Source organism: Triticum urartu, unplaced genomic scaffold, assembly GCF_003073215.2.
Source record: "Triticum urartu cultivar G1812 unplaced genomic scaffold, Tu2.1 TuUngrouped_contig_5958, whole genome shotgun sequence".
NCBI lineage: Eukaryota > Viridiplantae > Streptophyta > Magnoliopsida > Poales > Poaceae > Triticum > Triticum urartu.
Window position 1 is genome coordinate 1 of NW_024116676.1, and position 11,725 is coordinate 11,725.

The 11,725-nt window shown below is 39.8% G+C and overlaps 1 protein-coding gene across 1 annotated transcript; it reads right to left on the reverse strand.

Annotated features, from left to right (window-relative positions):
* Positions 1-3,191: 3,191 nt before the first annotated feature.
* Positions 3,192-11,648, reverse strand: LOC125529934 (phosphatidylserine decarboxylase proenzyme 2-like). Its single transcript, XM_048694362.1, has 20 exons — positions 11,524-11,648; positions 10,444-10,468; positions 10,279-10,338; positions 10,049-10,117; positions 9,590-9,685; positions 9,447-9,497; positions 8,782-8,865; positions 8,585-8,676; positions 8,320-8,475; positions 8,113-8,197; positions 7,863-7,974; positions 7,238-7,338; positions 6,518-6,565; positions 5,760-5,906; positions 4,991-5,086; positions 4,811-4,885; positions 4,605-4,697; positions 3,837-3,923; positions 3,704-3,754; positions 3,192-3,587 (listed from the first exon to the last, which is right to left on the reverse strand). Exons 1-20 carry the CDS (start codon positions 11,610-11,612, stop codon positions 3,444-3,446), a joined length of 1,761 nt encoding a protein of 586 aa, XP_048550319.1. The 5' UTR covers positions 11,613-11,648; the 3' UTR covers positions 3,192-3,443.
* Between the last annotated feature and the right edge of the window lie 77 nt (positions 11,649-11,725).

Below are 11,725 nucleotides of genomic sequence, written 5' to 3' on the forward strand. Positions count from 1 at the left end.
GACAGAAGGCTCTTCGTCTATGATTTAAGAATTCAATCAGATATGTAAGGAAACACTTATATACGTATATACATAGGCTAGGTTCAGAAATGTTCTATGAGGTTAGGAGTAAAGGAAATTGTATACTTTCGGAGAATTATATATTTAAACTTGCTCAGCTACAACCAAAGGCACGTGTGTGAATGTAAGTAACATGTATCTGTACATAGGCTTTATTGAGCATGATTTAGCCTTTGCTACAGCCTGCTATGGCGAAAAGGCCTAAATCTGAATATATATGCCACTAAAGTACCCATGTTTCTCTACAAAAAGGGTCAACTGTAATCCTAAATTGTGGTACTGAATTTTAGGCACTCACCGGATAAACAATGGTCATAATACAAGTTTATGGCTGACACGTCACAACCAGCAAGCTTCAGTTTAGCTCCCACCTGTACACTATTTAGGAATGCATACAAGCAAGTCCTGTACAGAGCAACAACACGGACAAGTGCGTGCTGTATTTCAGAGATTAAAAATTGAGATTTTCAATCTGGGACAAATTAGATATGTGTTGCAGCTAGAATTCTAATTGGAGTAATTTCCGCCGGAATGTGGTTTTTATACTAAATCCAATTAGATGGATTATTTTGTGTTTATAGCCGCCATAATCAAGGCTCTGAACCTGGTACTATTTGCATGATAATGGGGGTGCTCTCACACATCTGCAATAGAGGTACTATTCTTTTCATAAGCTCTTTCTTTTCTACCCATATTACTTAGTTGTGCCCCTGTTTACTGCTGACACTACAAACTTTAGTTTATGTGGGTGTATACAAGATGTATAAAACATGAACCTGGCAAGAAAAATACAAGGGATTACCTGAATATATGATGCTACAGTATACATATCTTTCTAACTAAAAAATAAGCCTATCACTTTCTGCTCTAAGATTTTCCATGACAGAGGTCAGGCGTGGGCTATAGCTGGCGGTCAACTTTCTTGTTTGATAGTCGTCGTTGACACATAAATGTGCAACACAAACCGAACCCATGAAACCATAGAAACATAAGTTCAGAAATAGAAGAACTAAAATGGATTTGTTCGGTTTAGTTTAAAGATGTGTCAGTTAAAGTAGACTACAACTAATCAAGTTGCTGGTCCTAACCACCGTACATAAATGAGCCCATACATATTTCACTAAATAGGAGAGGAACAATCAATTTTCGCAATAGCTAACCTGCAACTGTACATCTAAGAATCATTTTCCTGGGCATCCTATGTCCTTTCCTTTTTATCTTCTCTGGATTTATCTTTTACCTCTACCAATGCATATACATATGGCATTCAAACAGAGTAGGTAATCGCAAGCATATGCAAACCCAAGACACAAAGAATCAGATTTGGAACAGAGAGAAGGATACCTCTGCAGTCACGGCACTGCAAATACGCAAAGAATCATATATATGCCTCTTCTCCATATAACGCCAACGTGTTCCGTATAAAATAATTAAACAACCTGAAAGCAGCAACATGTACTGACATAACAGAGAAACTCCAATCGCTAACATTCATAAGAACACATATCCAAAGGGTGACAAAGAAAGATTCAGGCTACATCACTTCCAACGGGAAGAAACCAAAAAAGGGAGTGGGAAGTAACATAACCTTGATAGTCAACGACATAGATGACCCAGCAACTAACCGAGGAAATAAACTCTGTTGAAGCAATCAGGATATGAGACAAGGAGTGGCAAACTCAGAGTCATTGAACAAATGGGATTTAGATGGTTCAGAGAAGTTTAATCTAAGAAGGGATAGAATCAACCATAACATCAAAATCAAACTATAGGAACAAACATGGGGGAGGCAGAGGGAGAAAGAGAATTTACCTTGTTCCCCATTGACCCAATTCTTCGTCTAAATTCTTCCTGTTCTTTTCTGTCTCATATCTTCACACATCATGCTTAGAGAAACAGTAAACCAACGATTGAAATTAGATCATAAAAAAACTAAGGTAAAATTCGAAGGAAGAAGATGGCGAGATGGAGATGGGCAACCTAGATTGAGGACCACGACGAGGGCCGACGAGCAGTGTCCGACACATGACACGAGCGCCGTCTGGGCCTCCGGTCTCGCTGCTTCTTCCCCCCCCCCCCCCCTCCGCCCCCCCCCCCCCCCCCCGAGTGCCGTCCTCCTCTGCTCCTTCTCCCCCTACGGTCCTCCTCTGCTCCTTGGCAGCGACCTGTGACCGGTCCAAAACCACGGCCCACAGCGCTGGTTGATGGAAGATGGCGAGGCATCGTCCTGCAGGAGGCTGCGGGATGCGCTGGGGGAAGAACGACACGAGCGGCAACGCCGCCGACGACCATGTGCTGGGGCTTCAGGAGGACGAGGCGGCGTAGTGGCGGCGGAGAGAATTGGAGAAGGGGACGCGAGCGATTGGTGTAGGGTTTCACCGTGCGAACCCCCACGCTCGCTGATCTTTTTTCACGCAGGCCACACGCGAGACGCACCACCACGCTGGGCCCGTGGGCAAAGAAGACCCACCCGTCATCCACTGGAGCATGAAACAATAACGTGCGAGAAAACAGATGGTTGGATTATTGACAGCACCGTAAAACGCTACAGTAGCGGTAGATCGAGCGAACCACATTCATCGCACGACGTAGTTGCTCCAGAGAGGCGGGTTGCCTAGCGTGATTTATATGTTCAATGTCTTCACATACCACCTTTGACTTCAATGTCTTCTTACATTTTTAGGGGTCATCTCTGGTAGGAAAACTGAATCAATGAGAGACTTCTACCTGTGTTATCCTGCAATTCTCACAAACACATGTGTTGGTAATGCATAACACTCATGCTCGACAACGACAACAAGCCAAGATCAACACCACCTCTGCTCTCGGGCGCTCAAACCAGACAAACATTGATGTTAGATATCTTTTGACATCAAGGAAAGATCCCACAATCTATGCCCAGAAATTCAACAAAGAGAACATAGCAGATCTGGACATATTTGGAAATTACACCATTTAGTACTACTTGTAATGACATTAGTTAACACTAAAACAAAACTACTCCCTCCATATCAAAATATAAGTCGTTTCTTTTAGGCTAATTTGTAGCCTACAAAAACGTCTTATATTTTGGTACGTCGGTAGTAGTTGGCAAGCCCAGCTTGCCAGCATATATGAATTAACATGAATGCTGCAGCTCAGATTTGACTAGAAAATAGATCAAATGTGATTTTTTTACAATGGTAACAAAATGGATCTTCTTACATATGATGCACAAAGCAGATCCAAGTATAAAGCTAACTACCGAAAGAACTCATGAAATAGGTCTGACATGAAAAAAAAAGGACACTATGAGAATATACTCTACTGATCCCTGTCCAGGCAAGCTATGTCCTATAACTTTACAGTTCTGTACCATGCTGCACTGCACTCACTAACTTCTATCATTCAATTGAACACTTCTGTAGCTCCGAAACTTCTAGCCCTCTGTTCCGTTTGGAGACGCCCAATGTTGTGCCAACCTCGACAAGAGTTTCCAGTGATCTTTCGCTGTTGGCTAGAAGATCAGCATCGAATTGTATCGCATCCTGCCAATGTAGACAACATTTTAGTTTGGGGACTTGGAGCAAGAGATAACATATTGTTTACGAAGTTGATTATCAGCATCTAAAAAAGGAAAAAAGCAGAGAGAAAGAATACAAACCTTCTCAAACACGCAGATTACCGTACTCCCTCCAAAAGAGAAATATCCAAACTGGGAGAAAGAAGATGAATTAGATAATTAACACACTAGCATAAGCAGCAGAACACCCGCAAGGACAGAGTATAAAGGAAACCTCATCTCCCTTGTGGACGTAGTCGCCCTCCTTTTTCACGAATGTGATGCTTCCTACCATAGTTGCTCCGATGGCAACAAATGCCACCTGAACCATGTGTTATTAAAAAAAGTGCATGATCAATTTATGCAAAGTACAGAAAGCTACTGGATGGCTGTACTAGGTGCTAGACTGTTGCATCAAATAAGAATTGATAATTAACGAGAAGCATATGGAAGTAAGGCCCTGTTCGGAAGCCAGGCTGAACGGCCTAGCTCCAGAGTTGAGAAGGAGAAGCTGGCAGCCTGGGTAGTGCAATTTTTGAGATGTAAAGCTGCTGATTCTGAGGATCTCAGCTTAAATATGGCAATGCTCAAGGCTTCTCAGTGCATTAAGTCATATAAGGGAAATGGAAAGCACAGACCATTTTTAAGAAGCAGTAGACATTGACATTAGTACTTTTGACATGCAGAGATAATCTAAATTGACAGTAGTACGATCTTGACAAATTATACTGTTGACCTCCGTAAGTGTGGTCCTTACAGCTGTGCGATTTACGCACAGTCCGCAAGGGTCATGCTATTAACATCAGACATGCCTTCAGCCTTCTCCATGCCAAAGCTTTTCAGCCAGAACGGGGAAAAGAGTACAGGCCATATGAGGAGTCACATTATATTCAGTAAGTTTGGCCATGACAGGAGAGGCAAAATTAACTCAAATCTTCAATGGTCGGAACAGCAGTAAGCAGTTGCCTCATAGTATACAACAAAACAGGGTGAAAAGACAAACCTTCCCAAACTCCGAAGTTGAGATTATTGAGATAACTCTTTTATTTTCGGTGAACACATTACAATATTTGCTGTTTACGGCGATGGGATTAACCTGTCAATAGAAAGATATAAGCGCCAGTCATATAGTGCTGAAAAATATAGCACAGCACACAAATGCATCCCTTTCCACATGTGAGGAAGCATGTCAAGATGAGTATTCTTTACCGTGTACAAGCATCCAGGAATATCCACAAATTTCTCTACAGTTCCTGACACAGGTACATGAAACCTATGGTAATCCTGAAAATTGTACATGAAACCTATGGTAATCCTGAAAATTGTAAATTGAAAACTGCAAAATGCAGTACGTGTGCACGGGTTCTTGTAATGAGAATAAAGATTTACCTGAGGTGCAAGCCGAAAAATTACCAATGATCCATTTTTAAAAGCATTATGGTGTGCATCCGCCCCTAGGAGACCCTCAATTGAAAACTTGCGACCCTGGGAACAGAAGATAGGGTACAATGAGACTTCAACCAAAGAGGTCCCTTCATAGTTAAATTTACTCAATAAAACATGATGGTACTAATCAGAGTTTAGAAAAAATTACTGTGACTTCATATACTACCCTAGCATATAAAATCATAACTTTGTGAATCACGTTATATTTAATGTCCTGAGAGCACCAGATCAATCAACTTATCATAATTATCAGTACCAAACATGGCATACATCTGTATGGATCAAACGCCACTATGATAATAGTCTCAGAAACTTACCGATTATCGGCTTCAATATAAAGTATGTTATGAATGTCATTTAGTAACAAAATCTATGCCTTAAAGGCAATGCCTAATGAGTAACGATGGACAAGGAGCATTAAACACAAGATAAAAACTAACAGAAAATGCACTATATTTTATTTCTTATGATATGCACCAATGTTGTAGGTTATTTCCAATATAATACTGTCTCCCCCTTTACCATGCAGGCATGCCCCTGTCAAATCAGAATGCATTGCATGGAATGCACATAAATATTCAGTGAGATTAGATCAGTCATATTTCACAAGTACTTGCCCTTATATATGGACATTAAGATACTTATATCTTGTGATCCTGAACTAAAAAATACTCCCCTTATATATGGAGTAGTAGTAAAGCAATGACTTAACCTTAATCCAAAATCTTGTGCTCTCATCGACAGAACTATAGGCCATCAAACGGCAATCAGCAGCACAGGTAGCAATACTACCATCATCAATGTGTGCAATGGGCCTGGCACTGGGTTTCAATTGTCTGATGAAAAATTCATTAAATGTCTGCAGAGACAAGTGTGGATTATAGTAACCTTGTAAGTACATACAGATACAAGGATAATAATGACGAGATACTTTTCTCAAATATGAAGATAAGCATATAACAGATAAAGTGAGCCTCCTTTAGTACTTCATAAGGACAACTAAACAAGGTTAAGAATGGATTAACCACAAGTCCACAAGTCCACAACAATCCAACATTGCTCAAAAATATTAGCACTTAAAACATGTTGTGAGATTTGTAGCTTTTTGAGGCAATGAAAACAAAGAAAAACAGGCTCCTGTAAATGCATGGGCTATGATGCTGACGCACAACGAACATGTGTCATTTCAAATAGATGATGCATTCTTAGGAGATTTCGTGTTGGCTACTTATTGCTACAGAAAAGGAAAACACAACTGTTTCATGCTTCTAGTGGTTAAGCCAGAGTATCCACTATAAACACTCGAGAAGAAAAAAAACTGATTATTCCATTCAACATACCATTAAGACATTATTAAGATACGATGCAACGAAGAAACCTGACTATAAAGAGAGTGTATGCACTGACATACAAAGCTAGGACAAACAAGGGGGTGACATATGTCAAGAGGAGTGGAGGCATATATTGCACCTTAAAACTTTCAATAGGGTCCTTAGTCTCATCCATATTAATTTGACCCTGTATTCATATGGAAAAGATATCAAGGATGTCAACAGTGGTTTTATGAAACAAAGCCATAAACATTTTAAATGGAAGTGAGTGGTTCAGAAATAGGCAATTCCCGACCAGCTTATAGAAAAAAAATCTAGATTCAAGAACCTTGAGTAACCATTATAAAGGTGATGGGTTGAAGACCCTACTTTGAATTACTCCCTCCGTCCCATAATGTAAGACGTTTTTTAACACTACACTAGTCAAAAAACGTCTTAGATTATGGGACGGAGGGAGTACAAGATGACATGCTTAAAATGAGCTTTCTATTCAAAGCGCAGTCTATGTATTTCCCTACTCACCATTTGAAGGTAAGTGGCCCAAAAGAATAACCGTTATGCTATAAGAGATGCTGCAGAAGTTTCATAAAACAACACTATTTTAGGCAAGTTATTGCAATTCAACATTTTCCATGTTTATCATTGTGGATGGCCATTGATCCAAATTGCTTATGTCGCCTAAAAATGAGAAGTGAAAACTATTGGTTGCTACAACCGAAGTTCCTCCACTGCTAAAAAAAAGTGATCCAGCATATATATAATGTTACTTGCGGCCTTAAATCGTATTCCATGGAAATAAAATGGAGAAAATGTATAAAGGTTACATCCCACAGAGTACAGAAAAATAAACATTCCATACCGCAAATAACTCGAGAAACTTTGGAATATCTTTGGCAGATTCTGGCGAATTCATCTTCTTTCCTTGCTTCTCAGATAGGTTCTTCAAGATATCTTTGACACCTGCATATGGACAGTCCCAGTTAAACAGGTAGGTGTTAATGCAAAAGATTCTCGTTGGTGTCAGCATCCATCAAAAGACATAATACTAAGCCATGATAAGGACCAGTCGTGGGTAAGAAAACTTTGCTGGCATAACTGTACACTCTCAAATAGTGGCTCTCTGAGGTTGTAAAAAAGTTGTACCTAAAATCGTAACAGCAACATCATCCTCATCAATTTTCTTGTACAAACATGGTTTCTTAATGGCTCAAAAATTGAGTTATGTGTTGTCACCAGCTACACACAAGGGTATTTGAATTGGTGGTCAGAAGAACATTTAGTTTCAAGCTCACGTTATCTCCAAGTGAACATTTATTGGGAACTCATCGTTATTCTAACTAGTAAAGATCCAGCAAACAAGATTCTTGAAATAATAATAGAAGTACAAACTTCGCTGTTGCTTGTCTAAGACAGTGGGGACCATTCAAATATATTTTTATCTGTATAATATTCATTCTTAAGATGATGTTTATTGTTCAGCATACCTGAATCAATGAGAGTGAGCCCTACTTTTGACTGATATAAAGCCCTCATGGACAACACTATCTTTCCATCTATTGCTTCTTCAACTAGCCTCTTTGTTCGCCGATCGAAAACCTAAATCATCGCCTTGAGTTAACGAATGAAAAGAGCAATGCAAATATGCAATTGAAATATATATACAATATCAAATAAGAGGTGGCACTTCGCACACCAATAAGAATATGACAAGTCAATATAACTAATGAAACATACCAGAATATGCGAGGCAGTAGAACCAGAGCGCAAACCAACATCATATGAGGAAAAATTAGCCCATTCACTAAGCTTAAACATCCACCTGCACATAACCAGTATTACTATATGACCAAGTATAAATTGCCCTTGCTAAAATGAAATTTCAAGAAAGAAACGTATGTGATAGATAGAAGACTAGAATCATCAGTACATGAAATGCCTTACCCATATGCAGCTTGCTTATCCGTTAGAAATCCCCCAGTCATAATCTGATTGCCAGTGCCCTCATCAAAGCAAAGTGTCATGTGTATCATATCATTTATTTTATCATACTTCCCCAGACTTTCACCACAGACAGGACAGTTACTGATAATTGGTTCTCTGAAATAAGGGACAGAGCATAACAAATGATACTATTAAATGTTACAGCCAATCAATACGGTTAAACTTGGAAACAGGACTAAACATGGAAAAGGTAGCTATTAATTACTTTTCTTGCTGATCAGCTAGTAGGGCTGCTAGTTCATCCATGTCAACTATGCCATCACCATTTGTATCTGCTTGGCGGAAAAGCTCTTCAATCTAAAGTATTATAGCAACTAGTAAGATATACTAACAACTTCAGAGAAGGGACCAGCTAAAACTAGAAGGGACATAACCTCTAAGAAAATGAGAATAAAGTTCAACCTTATTAACTGCTAGCCCATTACCAAAAGCTTTCATCAAGTCCGAGAATTCAGATAAGGAGAGCTTTCCATCTTCATTGTAGTCCTGCCATAACAATAGTAATGTTGTGCTTTGTAGGGTGGAATATAATTACATACAGAAATGAACACAATACATGCAACGTGAAACTGAGTTTAAGGCATTTGAAAAGAATGTGGTTCTGCTCAAAGACTGGTGACTCAGAGCAACACACAATAAAGACTGAAGAAGACTGCCCTTGATAGAATGGCTAGTAGTAGCAACGGCAACACCAATAGTAAATGATGCACAACAATAATAAGACAGCTATGAACAGACATCAATTCATTTTGTAAAACTGATGAGAATAGATACAAGGAATAGCTGACAATTGTGAAGAGCTTTCGAATGATTTTTACTACTAAATCCTCAATAGATCTGATTTTGAACAACTCTGGACAGTTTATCTTGCTTCGCTATACTTGGATGATCCTAAGTTCAGATCATATTTTCTAACCACTTTCAGTTGCAGTATTCAAACGTCAATGTCTAAAGTTACTTAAAAAGACCATATGAAACTATGGTGTGCTCCGTTGTCAAGCGACAAGATAATCAAGTATCAATCATATATGAAAAGAGAATATGATTAACCAAGACTGAAAGCATACCACTATAGCTAAGACCCGGCGTGCAAAGCTTTGTTCTGTTTCAACAGGATCCTGCAACAGAACTACAAAATTCAGTACTTGAAACCTGGAAAATTCTCTGTGAGTGCTAATAGCAACACACAGGAAACAGAAAGAGCAGTTACTTCAATGTAGCAGGATACGGATATGGTTCCCATGGTGGTAGTGGACGATGATGGGTCCAACAAAGCAAGGTCCTCAACGTGTTCCTCCTCCAAGTCCTGCTAGCTAAAATGTTAGTCGATAATATTCAAAATGTCAAAACTTAAAATACCTCCAGAAAGTTGTACACATTACCAATTTATGTATTATGGTACATTAAGATCTGTTGTGCAGAAGTACTAGAAAGTTCCAGCCTAGATCTAGGAAGTAGGTAGACACGATGTGGAAATAAAGTATACATATCCACAGTTGGATCAAGATATTCAACAGTGTCACTCTCTTGAATCTTTAATAAAATGCTATCATAGTCTTCTCATGAATTAAGAAAAAGAGGAAGTGTGTTTCTTCATAGGTACATGAGGACAATCAAACCAGAGATATACTATAACTAAAGATTGAGACGGCAAAAACATCAGTGTTACCTTAGTGAGCAAGTCAAAGAGATCAACTTCACAGTAACCAACCAAGGTATTCTTAGAGAACCGGTTAGTCTGCAAAGTTGGCCAAAAAACATAATGTCATTGGATTGAACTGTTGCCTCGATTTACGGTTAAAAAGAATTCTTCAAAAGCTTCCAATCAGTAATTTGCTTATGCTGAAGCATACATGTGTGGACTGCTCACAGCGGAAATTAACGCAATTAGCAGCATACCTCAAAAACAGATATTCGTGCAATATGAGGTCCATTTGTTTCTATTACAACTTTCTTTTCCTGCATATTCACAGAAAATATATGTAAATCTACACAGCTCCATAGTTAATAAAGGAAACCATGATATTACTGGATAAAGAGCAACAAGAAATAAAGATTACTCACTGAATTCCATACAGGCCTGTGAGTGCTGCAGGCAGTGTTTGTAGTTCAAAAACATGAGCAATGACAAGTAAGAAAAAGAGGGGAAAGGGTGTTAGATGTGTGACATACAGGCGTGCACGCTGTATATTCTAAAACAGAAGGAAAAAAATGAAGGCAGATTCACAAGGTGCAGCAGTTCAGCATTTTTCATATTTCGCTGTCATAGATCATCTGAATTCAAACACTTGTGATGAAAAGAATATTCGCGAAAAGCTAGCTGCGACCAAAATGCGGTGGGGTTTCTGCCTGTCGCAGAACAGATTCCGATTCCAAGAGCATTATCCTGATTCCCAAGTCTTGTACTACTAGCACTCGCTATCATAGTAAGACCAGGAGCCTATCTGCTTGCTCCGGAACATGTGGTAGATTGATAGTAACACTTGCTAGGCACATCTATTCATGAACCATGAACAGCACGGAGGTTCATGGAAGCGTGGAGAGCAAGGGGAGGAAACATGGTACTGAAACAGTGTTTGTAGAGCTGTGTATCATACGAGCATACACAGGGTATATTTCGAAAGAGGAGAAATTTAAGCTCACGCAGATTCACAAGGTGCAACAGTTGAGAATTTCAATATTTTGCTGTCATGGTAGATCATCTGATTTCAGACAATTGTGATCAAGAGAAAACTCAGGAAATGGCCTGCTGCAACGAAAATAGGCTGGGTTTTTTGACTGTCAAAGTCTTTGTATTTCGGTGTCATAGATCTTCTGAACTCAGACACTAGTGGTGAAAAGAATATTCAGGAATGGGCCCTGCTGCAACGAAAATAAGTTGGGGGTTTTCGCCTGTCGCAGAACAGATTCGGATTCCAGGAGCATTATCCTGATTCTTAAGTCTTCTAGTACTAGCACTCACTGTCGTAAGAAGACAGGGAGAGCTTATCTGCTTGTTCTGGAACGTGTGACAGACAGTAAAACTTGCTACACACGTCCATTCACCAACAGCGTGGAGGTTAATGGAAGCATGGACGAGCTCGGATCCGGACAAGCATGGCCAGAAACTGATTAATTAATACTGTGGAAAACATGGTGTTGAACCTGTCGGTGGTCTCGGTGCGGTAGGTGCGCTCCCCGAGCGAGAGGCAGGCGAAGAACTTGTCCTTGAACCGCAGGTCCGCCTGCGCCATGGCACAAACCAAAATCAAACAACAGGAAATTGAAATTGAAATTGAAACAAAACCGCCAATTAGCAGCTCCACCCGCACGCGAACCTCCCCCGTCGGGGCCGGCGTGGGCGGGG